Source organism: Corvus hawaiiensis, chromosome 13 (genome assembly GCF_020740725.1).
Source record: "Corvus hawaiiensis isolate bCorHaw1 chromosome 13, bCorHaw1.pri.cur, whole genome shotgun sequence".
Lineage (NCBI taxonomy): Eukaryota > Metazoa > Chordata > Aves > Passeriformes > Corvidae > Corvus > Corvus hawaiiensis.
Window position 1 is genome coordinate 9,788,333 of NC_063225.1, and position 19,814 is coordinate 9,808,146.

The following is a 19,814-nucleotide window of genomic DNA, read 5'->3' on the forward strand; positions in this document are numbered from 1 at the left end:
ATGGGGCTGCACACAGCGCCTGGAGCCATCCGTGCAGCAGGAATCCAGGTGCAGCTCCAGCCTGTGGTGACAGAGTAGTGTCCCTGCCAAAAAGCTGGCTGGAAATTAACTGTGGGGATGGGGATAAGAGCTGGGAGAGCTGGTGAGAATAAGCTCTCATTTAGAGTTCGTTATGGCAACGTCCATTTCCGTGGCCAATTTCCACCATGCCTTGGCACCTCTCTTGTGGCTGGAGCCTGCAAACACCACACAGGGAGTCCCACCAAGCTTCCCGGTGTCCCCACCTCCTCCACACTGCACACTGCATCCTTCCCATCCGCTGTGCGTCCAGATGTACAAGGAATCCTGTTGCTTTTCTGGCTCGCTTCTGTTTTCAGCAGTATAGTTTACAGGGATGGTGTATTCATAATGAATTCCATAATTCTGGTCATGGAATAACAGCACCTGGTTCGGCAGGAAAAGAGAGGCCGTTGCAACATACTGTGCTGGGAGAGCCAACAGGCTGTGGAGATAGCACTGCTGGAAATGCTGGCACAGGAAAAAATTCCTAAAATATAAATACCTCGTGAAAGGCAACCAAATCTTTAGCTAGAAAACTTAAATTACAACAGTACTGGTAAAACAGGGCAACTGCAGCAGCAAGGACTGCTTATGATTTGTGACTATTTAAAGCAGTCACAGGGGTGCCTAAACCTGGGATTCAAGGCATAACTTTCAGCCCCACGTGATCAGCAGGCCACTGGCTATCTGAAGAGAAAGACAACAGGAAGTATTAAATCAGCACTTCTCATGTAACAACTATTTTAAAGAGCATCTAGAGTTAAACATCTGAAAGAACAAGGTGATGCCTCTCAGAGCAAAAACAACTAATGCAAAAGATGCCCCATGTCTCCTGGTAAATGTGGCACTCAAGGTAAGTATAACTATTCCTGCTGACAAGCTGTAGCAGCAGGATTTTAATGTCTCAGAAAACTGCAGATGACAAGCAAAAGCCATATCATACAGCTGCTGGCAACATATATTTTCAACCCTGCATATTACCAGAGGAAGGTGAAACCTGCTCCCAGCAGCAGGCTATTTCCTATGGAATCACTTGTGATGTCTCCAGTGTTATTACTCCAAAATTCCCTGACTATTAACAAAGGAACAGAGAAAAATATTTGTGTTTTCACCATAGGCAGACGAGAGTACTGGTCCTGTTTTGATTTACACGTTGAACGTCATTTGGGTCTCACTTTCCCTGGCTTGATCCAGAACTGATTGGAAGACATCCCATGGAGTATGGGGTCCATGGAATCTGAGTTACCACACTATTAACAAGTGCACTGAAGTACTACTGTAATATTCATGCTGTGGCTTTAAACTTACTTATACTGATTATCTCATAATCTGAATAGCATTAGACAGGTGAATTGTGCTGGCTCGTCACCTACTGAAACAGGAGCAATGCTTTATCAAATAAGGTATTTTAAGCAGGGCTCTCATAAGTGGAGCAAGCAGCTGCCCATTTGAAAAAAGACAAATTTGCAAATGCTATTTTCTCCCAACAATAATTGTTTCCCCTTCAGATTTGCACAAATCATTCCTACTTAACCAATAATCTCACTAAAGCTGTCAGGAGCTTGTTTAACCAAACAAATTTGCTGAAAAAATGGGTCCTGGCAGCCTGAGCTGTGAACACTGGGGGAAGCTCCACACACTCAGCACCCATGAGCTGCTCTGCACAGGGCAGAACCCTGGGCAGAAGAGCCTCTTCCAGAGGATGTGGGGAACAAAGACATGATTTTGCTTCAGCTACAGAGGGAGCCTCACGACCAGGACTGAACACTAGGGTTGAAACCAGCCAGCCATCATTACAATTTCAAAGATGAATATTGGTTTTTTAAACACAATTCAAATACCAGGCAGACAGAGGCAGAGAGCTCGAGCCCTGCTCTGGCTTTCTTGAAGTGCAGAGATACAAACTCCTGTTCTACAGAATTGATCAGTCAGCCATGTCTAAAGCCCCTTTCTGCTCTGGGAGTGTTTGGTTGTCCTCTGTTGCAAGAGGAGGACTAGCACAGGCCTAGTTACACAAACATCAGTTTCTCCAAGAAATACACACACAGCAGTGCACTTGGAGAAATGCCTTAAGTATTAAAAACCAGCTCCTAAAAAGAAATCCTTATTATCTCAATATGGGTGCGAGACTAGTGAATATAAAGGCCCATATGAAACCAATTTCATGCAATTTCGTAGCCATATATAATTGGGGTGTGTGTGTATGTGTGTATAATTGGTTTCAAATGCAGGTCACAATGGATTGACTGAAGCTTCTGGCTCTTTGTCAGTCCAGTGTATTCCACCACTGTTTGAACAACAGTTTTCTTAAATAGAGGGAATTTAGAGGGAACCGGTAACCATCCTGCCTTTCTTGTGCTGAAAGAATGAAACCCACCACCCTGTATCAAGGAAAAGATTTGAATCTGATTTGAAGCAAAGACTTCATGTGTGCTTTGTTTACCACTGGCAGTGATTTAAAACCACATGTTTTTTAACGGTCTGGTAATTTTTACATTCCTCATTTTCAATCATTTCTGTGATGGAAGGTGAAGAAGGAACATTTCCTCTGCTTATGTCTGCTGAAAGGGCCTGCCTGTATCTGGACAGCATGCTTGTGGAGAAGCTCTGGTTCATAATCACTGGTTTCCTATGTTAGCTACTTACTCCTTAACAAAGGGGAAATGAGTATTTCTTTAAAACCAAAGCTCTGCTGATGCTGAAGTTCACAAAGTGCCAATACCACATTTTACTGCAGTGGACCTCAACCAAGTAATGTCCCGGAAGGTTCCAGGAGCTGCCAAAGGAACCCTGCACAGCATCTTCCCAAACGGTACCTGTGCAACTCCTGTTTCTCACATGAGGTGAGGAAGACATTGGCAGTGCAAGATACTTTGTCAGAGTCCTGGTTTCAGGAGGGAAGGCTCGTGTTAAGGCCAAAGTCAAGCAGAAGCTGATGTTTCTGATGGTGAAGAAGGTGCCTGTATTCACCTCCTTTGAGTGGGCACACCCTGAATTACACAGGTGAGCCAGGAAGGTGCTGGTGTCTCCAGCCCTGCACTTCTGACTCTTCCAGCTGTAACCTCTTAGAATACAGCTCTACACTGTAGACCGTAAACTCACTCATCTGTCTGAGAAAGCAAAGACAAAACTCCTCATGTTCCTGTGCAGCAGATTTTGACACCAAGAAAGCACTGACAAAGTGGAGTACTACTGTCATCTTTTTGTGTGTGTGAAAAGTTCAGGCATCTTCGGAGCTTTTCAAACTGGGTCAGGAAGTGTTGCACAATGAACACCAGCAAGCCAAAAAAATCAGGTGAGCAAAGGGAGAGAATGCTGATTTTCAGCAGTGCTTACAGATAACCTTCAGAGAACAAACATGACAAAATTCACAAGGAAAAGAAACAGCACAGAGAAAAATGGAATAGAATAAAAAAGTTACAGGAAACAATGAAGAAATTAAAATCATTTTATGCAAACTTTGCTATAGAACCTGTAAAGCTTTCTGCAGATATATAAGACAGGCATCATTACAGCCGTCTCACAGATATGAATGTTAAGGCTACACCAGCATTAAGGGACTGGCCCATGGGTCACCCCATCACTAGTGACAGCTCTGGGACTACAGTCCTGCTCTTCTCACCCCTGTGGACTTCTCATTCATGTTCAGCCACGTGGCTGTCCATAAAATACCAAGCTGGGTTAACAGAAGGACTATGCTGAACATTAGGAAAAAATGTCAAAAAACACCTTAAACTACATACAATTGAAAAAGCAATATAGAGAAAACAAAGAACATTTCTGTGTGCAATTACGTCACTACTTAGATTCCAATTCACATATATCATCTGTGCATACTAGATCTGCACCTCTTCTGGTAGAGAACAGACTACTTAAACACAGAATACATTCTGGCAAAACCTGAAAGGACATTTCAGCCAATAAGCTTTTATGTGTGTGATCAGGTATGTCCAAGAAATAAGAAAGGTCCTTGGGAATCTACATCCTCTAGAATGGACCTGTCCTATTGTCTGTGACACAGGGGTATCCTGCACTGGACATGAGCTGACTGGGACACTGCCTGTTGTCTCAGAATAGAGCATCACTTTTTGAGTGGGGAGCTGGGCTTCTCCAGCCCCTGCAATGCTGCAAAAGAACACTGTGGTGAGGAAGCAAACAATCAAAATTCAACTTTCAGCTAGGATATAAACCCTTTCTGTTGCATCACTTAAGAAACACAAACAAAGGATATAAAGTTACCATCAAGTGCAGTGGTATTTTAGTTGGTCCTTTGGCAGAGATTTTCTCCCACAGCCCCCTTCGCACGTACCGGACAGTGGTGCCTGCGATCTGAAACTCACCAGGAAGCTCAATTTTCCAGTCGCTGTTAATGGATCTCTTACTGGAATCTTTTAAAGCTGGAATGAATCAAACACCACAGAATGAAATGCAAGCAAATTTATAATTACAATACAGACTACTGAGCCTTTGTCTCAAGCTACCGCAAGCACAAGACGCAGAAACCTTGTAATGCATCTGAGTTTAAAAGAATAAGACCCCCCACTTTTACATGCCCTATTGTAATGTTTCTAACTTGGATATACTCTCTACTTCAGTTGATGAAGGTATTTCGAAGAATTAACATAAAATTCATAGATAATTTATCTCTAAACTCTCCTTTTAAATGCAACAAGACAACTCTGCAATTTAGCTTCCAAGCAGAATTTTCTTTCAGTTTCCAGATTTCGAGACCGCATTTTCCTAAACTCTCCTTGAGAAAAAGATCAATCAAATCTGTGTTGATACGCACGTGAAGATTCGCAAGTGCAAAACACAACTGATGCTAAGTTTGTGTGTGCTCCATAACCAAACATTGAACAAATTAACATTCAGCTGTCACAGCAGTAAAGAGAAGACAAGTTACAAAGCAGGGGCTGGTCAGTGGGCAGAATGTGAACTTGGCCACCCTCTCTTCAGAGTCCAGGTGCTGGACACAAACGCATAAGGTCAGGTGCTGTAGGGTCACATCCATCCTGTGCCTCTGTGCCTCAGTAAGGCCAACATGGAAAGCTCAACTGCAGAAGGAAGATGAATATTGAGAAGAAAAGACACTTGGAGTTGTATGTCCTTTGTTCCAGCATAACTATTGCATCAGGATTACTGATGTCCTTCAAACACTCAAAGACAACTCCAGCCATAAGGGCATCACGTTACTGTTGACTCATCAGTGCAAGCTGATTTAGGGATTGATGTGTTTTCTGTGTTAGAACGGAAGCAGAGTTATCCAGATGTTGGTGTGATACACTGAGGGAAGAGAAAATTGGCAGACTCTGTTCCAGCAGGAAGTGCCAGGCCCCTTTGTGGAGATCCATTCACCGTGATCAAATCTGCCGTGACAGCAGACAGACAGAATATCCCACGTGTTACTGGGCTTCCTTAGTTCAAGGTTAACTGTGTCTTTTGGCTAAGCCTTTAACAAGATGTTTTTTTAACCTCTAGCATCTCATGCCTATTTTATTCTCTTTCAGTAAAGAACACAACTTTGCTCTCACTTAACTGAGTGTGTTGCAAGAAAGTAAGAGAAGCTGTTTAAAGCCTTTGGAAGTCAATAGGAAATCTCCCATTGTCATCCATTTTGATCAAGCCCCCATAGCCAGCAAACCCTCCCGACTATGCTTAGGATATATATATATATACAATTTCTAATGTCTAAGCTCTGGTAGAGTCTGGAGCAAGTGGAGGTCACAATGTTCTCTGCATCTGTGTGTGCCTTTTGAGGACCTGTACCCTGGGAATTCCTGGAAAAAGGTGGATATCTGTCCTGCTGCACACAACCTTCCTGACAGCTCTCACAGTCCCATGAGAGGCTTAAAAATCAGGGTGAAGGGGAACTGAAGTGGGAGCTATGTGGGAGAATGTTTTTTCTGAGGAAAGTTCTCTCTGGCACATAGCCCAGGGGTACAGCGGTGTCCCGGCATTCGCATGCTGCAGCAGTAGGTCTCTCCCTGCGGCTCACTTCTCTTCCTGCTTTGTTCCTCATCTACAAAGTACCTTATGCAAGCTCCAGACATGATTCTGAAGCACGACTGCTTTCCTCTGCCAAGGCCGAGTGGCTTCCAGGCAGATCAAAGCAGCCACTACACTGGCCCTAAGAAGCTGTGGACACAACTAATCAAAGCTGTGGATGAGATAAAACTATCTCCAAGCAGCATGGCTGACTAGGAAAGATATCCCAACACATGCTCAAAACTGTCTAAGAGGTTGAGTGACTTAAGCCATGCTTTGGTTCCAGCTCACCATCAAAGGGAGATAATTTGCTGATGAAAAAAAAAAGTTTCATCTTTGTGAACCTCTTTTGCAGGCAGGATTTGATTTTGATTGCTGCAAGCACTGCTCCCTTAGTGACTGAGGAGATGGAGAGTTTGGAAACAGACCTGTTCCCAAAGGTGCTCCTGGGGACTCAGTGGAGCATTTGGGCCAAAGTGTTTTCACCACTGTTTGCCTCTGTTGCCCCATCAGCAGAGATCAATGCTGCAGCTACAAAACCCTCCATGCCTCAGACACAGAGAACTCCAATGGCTTTCGTCACATACAACCACTGGCTGGCTCCGCCCAGCCCCAGAAGTGACAGAACTAAATTTAAACTTGTACAGTAAAAGAGCAGAACAAATAGGAACCCCAGCAACAACCTGTAACTTCTGTTTTTCTTGTTGGCTGGAAGGCAGGAACTGACCAATCAACTTTTAAACCTGGCAAATAGTCAGATCTTTATTTCCACCTTGGGTCCCTCCAGCTTGCTTCCCAGCCTGTGGATACAAACTGCCCAGGCATTTCCTGTTCACGGTGGTTTTTTAGAGTTACAGCCAGCCAAGGCAGCCAGCGTGGGTTGCCTGTAGGTGGAGGGAAATTCTTCAGACACTGCTCCCAGCACATGGAATAATGATTCCAAATTATGCTGGGCTTCTTTCCAAAATGTTGTACCTGGTTCTGAGTAGAAATAGCTGATTGGGCTCAGCTTTGTCAGTGCTATTGAAATAGAAAATCCTTCCACACTCAAACCTGGATTTAAAAGCCTTATCAGAGTGATTGGGGTTTTTTTCTTGGTCATCTTTATTGTCCTACTAGAACCTCCAAGCTGCTATTCCTCATCTCAGTTCAGCAAGACACTGGGTACCTTTTCTTTGTGTTGAGTGTTCCTTGAAAGAGAAAACCCTGGAAAGATTAGAGAGGTTCTCCTGGCTCCTGACCATGAACCGAAGAGCTGAAAGCACTCAAAGCTTTAAAAGAGCTAGATTTTTATCTATCTTTATGTGATGCACACAGGGCCAACTCCTGCTCTCAAAAATACACAATCCTAATCTTCACCACCCAGTGGGGAACCATCTACTTTAGTCAAGGTTATGCTGTCTCAAGGAAGGGCAGTCTCTTACTCCACGTAAGACTCTCAGTGCTCTGCTATATGCCAAAGCCCAAATACCCTGTGCAAACCCCATCAAGACAAACAAAAAGGCTGGTTTCCAGAAAGCAGAGCACTTTCAAAACCGAAAGAAACACTGGCTCCCATTGTTCCACCAGGCTCTGCTATGTCAAACATCTCACGTGTAGGCGGGATCCTCTGGCAGGCTGGCTACAGCATTATAGATATAGGAGCAGTGGTGATATTGCTTCCTACCAACAAGCGGCACAAATGCCAATGGTTTTGACCAAAGGGCAGCTGAATGACATAATTTGCCTTTCTTTTTCCCCTGAATCTGGAATGAAAGAGAACACAAGCATCTTTCCTGGTGATACTGCCAACTTTGGCAGCATTTCAAGACACAAGGCCCATGGCACTAGACCTGAAATCCTGACACAACCACTTGCAAATGTTTTCAGCAGCATCCTATGTTTCAGTTCTGGATATTAACATCTCCTTTTGGTTGGAGATGAAGAATTACAAGCAAAAGATGGGGAAATCAGAAACCAAGGTCTGAGCTTTGCTCTGACGCCCTGCATTGCCATGAGCGCCATGCAACACCTCAGCTTCCTCTTCCACAAAACAGACTGTGACAAGCTCTGCAATCCTCTCAGAGTTCCTTCCTCTCTGGAAGCAATTCCATGGCCAAGCAGCTCTGATTGTGCCAAGGACCCTTCATGTGTTGGGGTTTTTTTTGGCTCTTGGACAATTTTCCTTGAAGCCCCTGCTCTGCCACAGGCTTCCTGTGTGAATTCAGGGCCATGGGGCATTAGCATTTCTCTGACCTGGACTCCCTAGAAGTAGATGGGGGTAAAACTCTTTATCTATGGCACAGTGATGACACAGAAGGAAATGACCCAAACATTGGAGAGAACAGGTGTAAGACCAGACTGACAGATCTTCCGTGTAACTGACTTGCTGCACTTTACAAATGCCATTCTGACCTTTAATTTACGCAACGAGTAACTGAATAACAAATTCATTGACAGACTCTGCCCTACAACAACTTTGCATGCAAATCTTACCCATCAGCCATGTCTAAACCTTTTTTCCCAATAGGAAAAGGAGGAGAGGAAGCCTGTTCCCCTCTAAAGGAATGCAGAAGTAGAAATGACAAAGAGGATTAAACAAACGTTTTGGCCTGATAAAACAGAGGCAAGTGGACTAGAGGCTGCAGCTAAGCTCATCTCAGAGTGCAGCATCCAGTGAAAATGTGCTGCTGCAGGAAATGGCAGCAGGTTACCGAGGAATATCAGCTGCCCTGTCCTCCTTCTGCTTCAGACTGAGCTGGGCGCCTTCCTATCAGTACCTCTGCCATTCCCTTCTCTAAACACTGTTCTCTTCCCCACTCCCTCCTGAGGTGCTGTGTGCTCCTGGCAGCTCTGCGCAACCCACTGCCAAGTTCTGCTCAGGAACTCTTCTGTCTATATATAAAAGTACTGTCTGGTCCTTCCAGGTAGCAGAGGGCCTTTAAGTGTCACATACTATCACATCAAGCAAACATCATGAAACCAAGCCACAAAAGCGGAGATTGCAGCAAGACTGAAATCACCAGCCCCTCCCTGGCAGCAACAAACCTTACAGGTCGTTTCATTTTTAAAAGGAAACAGAGCTGAGTTTTAATCAAAACATTTTTTCTTTTGTCTTTTTACCCAGAAAGCTGTGAGCAGGTTTATCCTCAACCACTCTGATCCGCCGGGCACCTGCAGGGATCACAGCGGCTTCGATGTAACCTACAGCAACAAAAGAGGGGTGAATGAGAGCAGAGCAGGGCCAGCCAGGATCAGCCATCCCATATCTCCCCATGAAAAACTCAACTCCAGGCTGGGGATTGAGTGAGAAACACTCCAAATGAGATCCCTGTGCTGGCAGCCAGTTTTCACTGCTGCGACAGGCGTGGTCATGACTAACATTTCAGCAGAAATGCATGTGTGAGGCTCAGCTGCGACTTCAGGCTTGTTAATTAGCTATAATTAGATCTGTACCCTTCGAATTACCCTGTTTTTCCTGCAGTAGTGACAGGGATGCACAAAGACACTGCGAAGTGTCACTGTCAGGAGCAACACTGCACAGAACAGACATTTGAAATGATGTTTCCAATAGATGCTCCTGCTTTGTCCTCCCTGTCAAGGCTGGTGTCAGAAAGGACTCACTTCCACAAAATTTTTGATGATGCTAAAACTAAACAGAGGGAATTAGTGGGACAAATGAAGGAAAAAAGCTTGTTTTCACTTACATTTCGGCTTTGTACAAAAATTCTGGAGGAGATAATGATCTCCTTGCACTGGGCTGCTGAGAATTCAACAGCTCAGATATAATGCAATAACAGAGCTGGAAGTTTCTCAAGGACTGACCACTAGTCACCTCTAAACAATTTTTCTAAGACCAATTTGACTCACAGAATACAGCTGGAATAAGCAGGAGCTACAAGGAAATGTAGCCTGTTTTCCCCCCACTATGGAGACACGTGGAGTTACAGATTTGTTCCATGGGGTGGAAGTGGTGCCTTTAAATAATAAAGCAGAGGAACATTAGGGCCCATTTCAAAGAGCCAGGCAGAGTTTTTCCACTGCCTTCACTGGACTTTGAATCAGGCCTCTGTAGATGACACTAATCTCATCACAACCATGACTTCTAATCCTTCTAATTGGCCACCCAGTTTACTTTGCAGTGTATCACTTGGCACCTTTTTGGGGTTATTGCTGTCCTCTTTCTTTTAGATGTTAAGCAGCTTATCCTGTATGTTCCCTCATCCACTTTTCTTGCTTTAAAGGGCTCTGTGAAGCTGTTCTGTGTCAGTGATGCCTTTATGGGAATTGTGGGCTGTCTAAAGCAATGGGTTGGAGAAGTGCTGGCACAAGGAGCATTGATTCCTCTAGCACTTAGCAGTGTTCAGGGAGCTATTTTAGGGATAAAAGTGCAGCTGAACAGCCCTGCTTTTGCTGTGCTGATATAGAAAGGACACAAAGGAGGATGGTGACAGCCTCTTGCACCTCAGGACTAAGTGATTCTCCTGCCACTGTGACATGGAGTAAGACAGATTTGGGGTCTCAGATGGTGAATTCATTTCCTGAATATTCATTTCATGGGTAAGGCTTGAGCTCTTGGGTTTCATCAGGTGCAGAGGGTGGGCAGCTGACTTGGGCCAGACAGGCTTTCTCCTTCCCTGACTGTCGTATCTGAATGACACTTTCATCTGACCCTTCAGTTCAGTTCTCTTTGCACTTGTTCCTCCTCACTTACTTCTCCCTTACTCAGGATATCTCAGAAATGGTCATTCATCCCTTGCAGTAAAACCAGAGAGAGGGGCAGCAGAGCTCAAACCTTGTCTATGCACAGAAGCCACAGCAGGGCCTCTCCCGGCTGCTGTTCCTGTCTGGGCTTCACCAGGAAAAATCATTACTTCCAGGGTCAATTTTTCAAAGCTAATACTGAAATCTGTTACGAAATCAGAGCAAACAGATGTTGGGCGTTATTCTAGACATTGCCAGGAGTTGGTTTTTCATCAGCAGAGATACCAAATCACAGTCAACACAGAGTGTTTCAGATATCAAACATCCTCCTGCACCCCATGCACTTGCTTATAAACCCAACCAACAACTACTCAACACATGAACACACAGCAAAAGTGTGACCAGTGACAGTCTGCCACAGGGAAACAGCTCTTGAGACACCCCTGAACACCCCTGTTAGGAAGCCAGTTTGGAACATGCCCAAGTTTCAGGTAATTTAATGTATCTACTGGGGGACTATTTACTTATTTAGTTTTTAAACCAGACACAAATGCCCAGAGCTAAATCGTGCAGCAGTTGGAGACAAAGTTACTCTCAATTTAGCGGAAAGCAATCACTAAGTTCAGTGAACTCTGGATCTGTCCCGAACCAGCAGCAGCCAGGAGTGTGTCACACTGCTTCAGAGGTGAGCAAATCCTGGGGCTGTGCTGGAGGCTCAGCTCAAGCCATAAATACACTCATTTCATCACTGTGCCATGAGAGAAACACCACCTGGAAATACGTTACTTTTTTATGTTTTTATGTTACTTTTTACAATAGTAAATAGTGAAGTGTAAGCTACTAATATAGAGTATTAGTTCTGGAGACTGTTTGGTTTGGTTTCACACCAGATTTTTCTCCTTGTGTAATTTCTAATCCTGATTGATGGCTTTGGGGGGTTGCATTCAGAGCTCCTGAATAAGAAGAAACTCACTGCGCTAACTCACTGTGGCACAAACCTGACTGCTGACCTTCACTCTCATGTTAGAGAACTGCCAAATGCTTTGCAGGTACTTGGATCTGACCTGCCCTCTCAGGGGTGAAGCAGAACCCTTGGGCATGTTCCACCAGGAGCATCTGGACACTCTCATTCGTTATCTCCAGCAATGTTGGGTGAGTTAGTGGTCAAATTCTGTTGCAAACAGACTGGGTATCAACCACGCAGATTTGCCACAGGTACAAACTTGGATCACCTCCACCACTCCACTCTGGTCCTTGGAGCTGGTGTGAGGCTTCTGGTCACAGATTCCTGATCTTTGAGATAACTGCACCAGAAAACACCTTCAGTGTTTTCCAGGCACATTTTATTAAGCAAACTGTAACTGCAGATTGCCAGAAAGATTATAAAGTGTCAGCTAGAACGACCAAAAAAAGTCTCAGAGCTGGCCCTGAGTCAAGGACTCTCAAAGCTCTGTTAGGTCTTAGGATAACTGTCTGCAAGGCCGGGGTTTGCAAGGTTGGGCTTAAAGTTCTGCTTTAAACAAGGAACTGGTTAAAGACTGATGAGATTTGGTAACTATCAGGCAGTATTTTTAGTAATTTCACTCATAAATCAGCCTGTTAAGATGAAGCTTTAAAAATACAACAGAGAACTTCATTATTTGATAATTTATAGTGCTGTATGCAGTATACTCCACCTTGGGAACAGTTACTTTGGCACACACCAATCTTTCTGGATAATCTGCATTACATCAGTGTCTCAGGAATGTAAGACTGTGATTGAAGCAAATCCTAGATACAAATTTTATGGTGTAACTCGTATTAGGAGAGACACCAGAACAAAGAGGTGGCTTTGTCATCAAGGAGATTAATATGTGAACAGTGGCTACTGTATCTTCATTTAAATGCTGGAGAGATTTGCAAGAGGAAAGCAGCCCACACAGAAAAATCCATTGTTAGCCATTGTTATTGCTCCCAGAAAGAACAGAAAGTTTAATGTGAACTTCAGAATGCCACTGATCTACTGCAAAACTCTTCTGGTTCACACTGCAGTGAAAGACGGACTCTGAGGTGAAGGAGCAATTATCCCATGGCTGAAAGTACCAATCTCTGGGCACTGCACCTTCTTATCTTATCCCTGTACACACCAAAATCAGGTGTGAGAAAGTAAACAGTGCTCAGCCCAGTATCAAACCTCCCAAGAGCGCTTTGAACAAACAACTCAGGGTAGAAGCCAAGGAGATCACGCTGTCCTGCCTACCTCCCAGCCATGGCTAGCACAGCTTCTGTGATATTTCAGGGATAAGTATCAGCTGAGCATCTCAGACTCCATCTCCTTCCCACCTTGCAGCTTTTGCTGAGTGCTACTTGCTGCAGTGGAGTGCAAACTATGTGTCTATTTTCTGAATAGCTGTGATGATTCTCCTTTGCTTCTAGCCTGAGAATAAATCCTCCACAGCAAACTGTCCACTTCCAGCCATGGGATAGCTCATTTGGAAGAAAATAATTTCTCTGGAGAGCCATGGATAGATTTCAAAGCCTCTTACCACTGCTGCAAATTTGGTTACTGGGATTTCTAACTTGCATGTTCTGATGAAACCCTTTTAAGGGATCTCTGAGTTAAAGATTAGGTAGAGCTCTATTTTTTCATAATTTACATGTGCACTCTATTGATAAAAAAAAGGTTTTGTGTTGGCTAAAGATGCTCCCAGCCAGCACTACAGCACTACTGTTCAAATTTCTTTTAATAAGTGCTGGACAAACAGCATATGCAATAAAACCCTCACTTTTCCACCATCTTAAAAAGAAAAATTCCTAGCAAAGGTGTACTTTTCTTTTCCTAAAATGATAGTTACAACAACTGGCATATCTCACCTTATTATATTCTGCCATTAAAAAAACCCCCAAATATCTGTGGTCATTCTTTTGAATCATAACCAAATGAAAATCTTGATGTGGCTGAGAAAAATCAAGAGACAGACACAGGCCTCTGAGCAATACAGGAACAGCCCCGGAGAAGTTGTCAGTGATAAATCAGCTCCCCAACAGACAGGAGTCAAAGAGCTGTCCTTAATTTCTAGGTCCCCTGTACTGTGGCAGCGTGACAGAAGTGGACTTAAGAACAACTCTGTGCTTGGTTTTGAAAAATTATTTTGTAGAAATAGGTACAGGGCATGCTGCCAGTCAAAAGGAAACCTCAGTCTAAACAGTGCATTCAGCTGGCCTGCTGAAGACAGCCAGCTGCACACAAGTGTATGTGATGTTTAGCATCATAAATAAAGGCTTTTGACCTCCTCTCCAGCAGAAAAATGGAGTCCATTTCCAGTTGGATCACCCTGGATCACAGGTGGTAAGAGCTGAACTGCTGGACCTCCTATGAGGCACTTTGAATGTTCCACCATCTTCCCCATCAGGGTGGCAGAACCTCTGTGACATTAAAGTTGGGGGAAAAAAAGAAATAGACCTGGTTCTTTTTGCTTGGTGCATGAAAATTTGGCTTCCTTTCACACAGACAGGTTCTCTAAAAGGAAAGTATCTGTACTTTTTATCTCTGACCAGGCAAGTGAAACAGTAAAAAGACTTGAAGTTTATCCATGGCTTTTGACACCAAATTTCCCCAAGCTAATTCGACAAAAAGAAGATAAAGAACCAACACCAAAGGATTTCACCGACACCCACTGACACTGCAAACAGCATTCAAGTATCTTACACGAGAAACACTTGGGAACAGCCTTTGCCTTTGCCATCACACATGTGGAAACCTTCTTACAATGACTATTGGTTACTAAGAAACAGAAAGGAGTTGGCAGGGGTTTAGTTCAGTTCACAGGGCTCCACATCATCATTTGCAATCATAGGACATAGAAGGGACCAATCCTGCAACCAGAGGAGTCCCATGGGCACAGCCAAGTCCCAAGGCTGCAGCTGCAATTCCCCAAACAGATCCCACTCCAAAACAATCAATGTCTTGATGTTTGAAGTCTATTCTCTCTTGAAATAATAAATCAGCACACTGGACTCAGGATCTTGGCCTTGACTTGGATCACAGCCAGGTTGTGGGGATTTGCCACTGAACTGTGCAATCATTTACCCAAACCTTGAACTTGTTATCACCAGCATACTGTGGATTTTTCTTTGCCCCAGCTTCCATCAATTTTTGCACATTTTTGCTTAACTGTCAATTTAAAAAAAACCCATTTTTTTCCTTGAGTAACCTCACATTCACCTGTGATACCCCAAACCTGGAGCTTTGCCTACTGCATGAGATTCAGTGGGTTCACCTGAGGACCTGATTCTTCAAAACAGCAGTGTGTGAGCAGAAATGGGTGGGAGCAAACATAAAATTTAATTACTTTCCAAATTAAAACATCTAATAAATGGTTATGAGGTTACACTAGTAAAAACAATTATCTTCTAGATTATGTGAGATGGTTAAAGGTGGAAACATTGCATCGACAAAGCAACACTTTGACAGGTTTGTGCTTCTGAGATGATCAGCAAAGAATCCGAATGCTTGAACACTGTCCGCGAGTCATCAGGAATTCTTTCTGATTAGGTTCCAGGGCACTGGGGGTGAAAACCTCCTGCAGTGTCCTGGCAGCCAGTTAAGGCTGAAACTGTTCTGTTCCTACAGCCTTATAAAGTCACCACCTCAAGCAGTCTGTGTTGCTCGAAACGGGTGCAACCTCCTGGCAGTGACCCAGAAATTTCTTATTTATCTGCGCAAGAGGTTTTGTAGACTCATTGGAAAAGACAAAAGATAGCTGCCCTTCAGAAGTACGTAAGAAGTCAACGAAAGCTGTATAATCTGCTACAAAAATGGAGACTAGCTGGGGTTTTTTCAATGGAAATGAGGAGCTTTTCCCACCACTTGCATCAAATGCAAAAGACTTGATGTAAGTGGGTGGAAAATAATTGGGACAAAAGAGTCAAAGGCACTAATGCAGGAAAACCATTCAACAGGTTGGCCAAGCACACAAATGTGCTCCAGAGATGTGGTCCAGGTGGGAAATCCCACCTGCATCTCACAGGAAGTGACAGACCCCAGCTGGCTCCACGGGCGAGGTGGAGGAGGGTGCAGAGAAAGAGGTCAGTGAACAAAATCAGAGCTTCAGACTTCAGAGCTGAGACGTTGACTAAAGGGAGCAGCTAAGCACTGGCACTGCTTTAGCCTGAACTGAACTGAAGTGTGTGCTTAAAGGGGATTTTCATGGGCTTTGTGGAACTCAGTCCTGGAGCAGCACATGCTGAATGTATTTCTCCATACAGAAATGGCAATTCTGTATTCACTGAATGGGAAATAATTTGTTTTCTGGACCACTGTTTCCTCCTGGAGCTGCTTCCAAGTTCTGGACATGGCTTTCCCTCCCTTTGGCTGATTAAGGATGCGTGATAACAGGTTTCTCAGAAGTATAGTATGGAAACCGTGGAACAAAGACTAATTCAAACACCAAGCTGTACATACATTAATGTTTAACAACATTAATGTATGTCTTAATTCCAAGCTCCTATATCCTATACTGGATACTTTACTGGCACGGAACCAGTAAAAATATTCAGAGGGGAGTGTTCTTTCCTTTAGCTGAGATATTCTGATTATAACATGAATCATCTACAACATGCAACATGCATCATTCTGACACCTCAAAGATGGTGCTGAAATCCAACTTCCCTCCCACTGGGAAAGATTCTGTGATTTTATCTCCTACTTAAAATCATCCGCACCAGTAGCCCTCAAAATGAGAAACACAACTTCACTCTGAATTTCAGGCAGAGGCAGTAGCTGATATCTGGGCAACTGAGTAAGAAGCAGATGGGATATCACATTTGAAGTGAATCAGGGTTTGTTTTGTGTTTCTTAGGTGCTTCCTAGAGCTGTTTTTGCTAGGTGACTCTAATCCTATCCAAGAAAAAGAGCTGTTACTGCCACCCTAACTCTCCTCCAGAAGGTAGGAGAACCTACTGAGTGTTACTCACCCATGCCCTTGGTGTGGTTGAAGTCTCCTTTCACCACTTTGCAGGTTTTCCCATCGCCACTGCAGATCCCACAGCGATCCTCTTTGGCAGCTGAGCCAATGATCCCATCACAGCCGATTTTCTAATGACAACAACCAGAAGCCCCCATTACTTTGTTTGCAAGGTTAGAGCATCTCTAAACAGTGAGGTCAAGACTAAGATTGACATCTGACTGAAAACCTGAATGGGGAAAAAACACTGAATTCTTAATTACACTTTTGAAATACCTGAAAAAAGGCCTCATTAAGCAGATGGGTCAAGATACCTGAAATGCAAGAATAGTTCAATGGAAGCAGGTCAGGTTCATATCTAGCCAATTTCTACCACAAGATTGCCTATGCAATTATGAAATTTTCCACATGGTTGCACTGTATTAAGAATCAACATTCAATTGAAAAAAATTATAAAATCTAACAGTTTCACCTAAATCTTTGTTATAAATGGTGTTTTCATCATTTTCTATACATACCTAATTTTTTTCCAATAAAACCCTGCAGTTCTGCTTCCACAGATGGGAAGAGTCACAATATTGTCCCTGTGGCTATCGGGATTATCACCACATTCTTCCTTATTCCCAAAGCATTTACAGGTTATGATGGTGAACAGTCCACATTTGTAGATCTTGAGGCTGACAAGACTGTCATTAATTGATAAGAATTGTATTCTGTCCTCAAAATAATCAGCAATTCACTCTTAAAGCATAAATTTCTACTGAAATAAGCATTGTTGTTAAGCAAGTTATTAGCAGCGATTGCACTGCTAAAAATGAGTTTAAGATTTCTTCTGCATAGATAAACAGTTTCTTGGCAAATGTGTAGCAGGACTGTCACTAATAAGACTTATTTGAATGAGGCTATTGGGTCTCTCCCTTCTTTGCCTTCCTATAATGAAGCCAGAGGAAAGTTGGAGAGATATCTTAGGGAACAATCAAAACAACAAACATTTTGAAAAATAGGGTAAGCAGGGAAATATTAAGAGAACTTGCGCTGTTTATCTGAGCCTGTCTGCATGTAAGCAATGCAGTTTGGATCAGAACTCCAACATTCCCCTTATTTCAGAAGACCCTGGCCACTGCGTGAGTCCAGATGTATTTCAGGGATCAAAGATTACCAGCGTTCCAGCCATCGGCTGATGCAGAGCTTGTCTGGGTAGATCATTAGGGACAGACATGCTGAGAGAGGATGATCATCCTAAACACATACCAGGGAAATGCTGCTCATTAACTGGCACAGCACCTACACTGGTGCACAGGAACAGCAGGAAAAAACCTGTATAAATGTATAAATGGGAGTTAAAAGAGAGTTAATGTGAGTTAAAAGAGGAAGAAGATCATGTAGTTTCTGGCAGCTGCAATTCTCAAGCCTAAACTTCACGCCCATGTCCAACAAATAATTTTGGGATATTGAGTGTGATTCTGCCCCCAGAACAGAAGGATGTCCCAGCAGTTCTCCTTCCAGGAAAATCAGGATGATTTATTAATGGGGTTGCTGAAAGGCAGCTGGAAATAAATGCCTGCCTGCCACCCTGCTGAGATACTGGAAAGGCTGTGTTTAATTTAAGGCTCTGGTGCTATCTTTTATTGTGCTGCATTGTTATTAGCACTATGTGAGCACACAGATGAATAAAGGGAACGTAATGAGTGTTGAACCACACTTATTCCCAGAGCTACATGAGGAGTCTGTAGGACTCTAAGAGAGGCAGGGAAAGAATGGGGAGTTGACAATCACATGCTCTGTATTTACGCTGGAGTTTCCCAGATAATGGAAACCAGCGCAAGCCAGCAAAGCTTGGGAAGACTGAGTCCCCTATCAGCTGAGACTGGGGCTCAAGACAAGCCATTTCCTCACACGTTTACTTGGTCACTGACACCCTTTGACTTGAGAGACCCTCTCTGAAAGCATGGAAAGAACCCACTGAATTCACAAATGTAACTCCCAAAATCTTCACTGTTTTTTACCTTTCATCTTCACCCTAATTCCCTGTGAGTGAAGGAACTGGGAATGGCCCTTGCACCCTCCTCTTCAAAGGCACCATTGCTCCCACCGACTTTCCTCTCAATTCAGGCCTTGAGACTTAAAGCCCTCATCACATTTAGGCCAGGAAATGGCTTCTTACAAAGGACTATCTCTAAGAGAATAAAAAGAGAATAAACCACTTTTTTTTTTCTTGGCTTCATGATGAAAATTGGTGCATTCTTGCACTTTATGGGGGAAAAATACCTTGGAAGTGCTTTAGTGTTGTCTACATAAACATTAAGAGTCCATTTCCCTCTCCCCAAGCCTTCCAATCATTTCCAAACTGAAAGTACATTTAATAATAGTACATTTAATAACAGTACATTATGAAACAGCTTTGGGTAAGATTTTGTAAGATAAGTGTATTTTGTAAGATAAGTGTATCCCAAAAGCTGCAAAGTCATTTAGAAACACATTGCAGTGACCGCCTTGGTCACTGATCCTTTGAGAACTCCCAATTTGGAAAATACTCTTAAAACCACTACCGTGGCCACTCTTAAAGCGGATCAGTGGATCAAAGGGGGAGAGACAGGGCTGGAAGGGCAGAACACAGTGGGCATCACCCTTCTGGGAGCAAAGTACCTGCCAGCAGTCCTTGGACTGTTAATTGAGAGATACATCCAGGTTTCTCCAAGGTGTGAGAGCCCCTGAGATTCCAGCACTGGGTGGAAAAACTGTTGAGTCTGTACATCAGCAGCTTCCCACTGACAATATGCTCTGTGTATTATACTGTGTCCATCTTTTAACTACAGAGCTGTCCTCAGCCTGCAGAAAGCTTTCCAAAAAGTGAGGGCCTAATTAATAATATGCAAGGGGAAAATCCCAAGTTTCACCGCTCAAAAGTCAAGTTTTCACAGTGCAGAAAGAATCTCTTAAAACCTAAATAGTTCAAGGGAGTTGTTTGATCTTTGCCATCTCTCACTTGCTTTCTGTTGCCTTCTGTCCACTGCAATGTACTGGTCAAGGCAAGGGGATTTCTTTAATTGAGAAGCAGAAAGGGGAAGCTTTGCATTTTGAAGAAAGAAAGACCATGTGAATAACAATAACATCCCGTGTGTTTTCCGACCCAAGAGTTAT

The 19,814-nt window shown here is 43.5% G+C and overlaps 1 protein-coding gene across 2 annotated transcripts in view; it reads right to left on the reverse strand.

The window, feature by feature from the left end:
* Positions 1 to 19,814, reverse strand: part of ADAMTS17 (ADAM metallopeptidase with thrombospondin type 1 motif 17) — a 158,170-nt gene that overhangs the window by 36,969 nt on the left and 101,387 nt on the right. Inside the window, exons 15-19 of one of the 2 annotated variants that reach the window (XM_048317948.1) lie at positions 16,684 to 16,804; positions 14,417 to 14,491; positions 9,148 to 9,228; positions 4,300 to 4,457; positions 285 to 444 (exon numbers count right to left, since the gene is read on the reverse strand). In XM_048317948.1, the coding sequence (XP_048173905.1) occupies positions 285 to 444; positions 4,300 to 4,457; positions 9,148 to 9,228; positions 14,417 to 14,491; positions 16,684 to 16,804 (595 nt within the window). The remainder of the gene's footprint in view (positions 1 to 284; positions 445 to 4,299; positions 4,458 to 9,147; positions 9,229 to 14,416; positions 14,492 to 16,683; positions 16,805 to 19,814) is intronic. The other variant, XM_048317949.1, reaches the window with a different exon arrangement.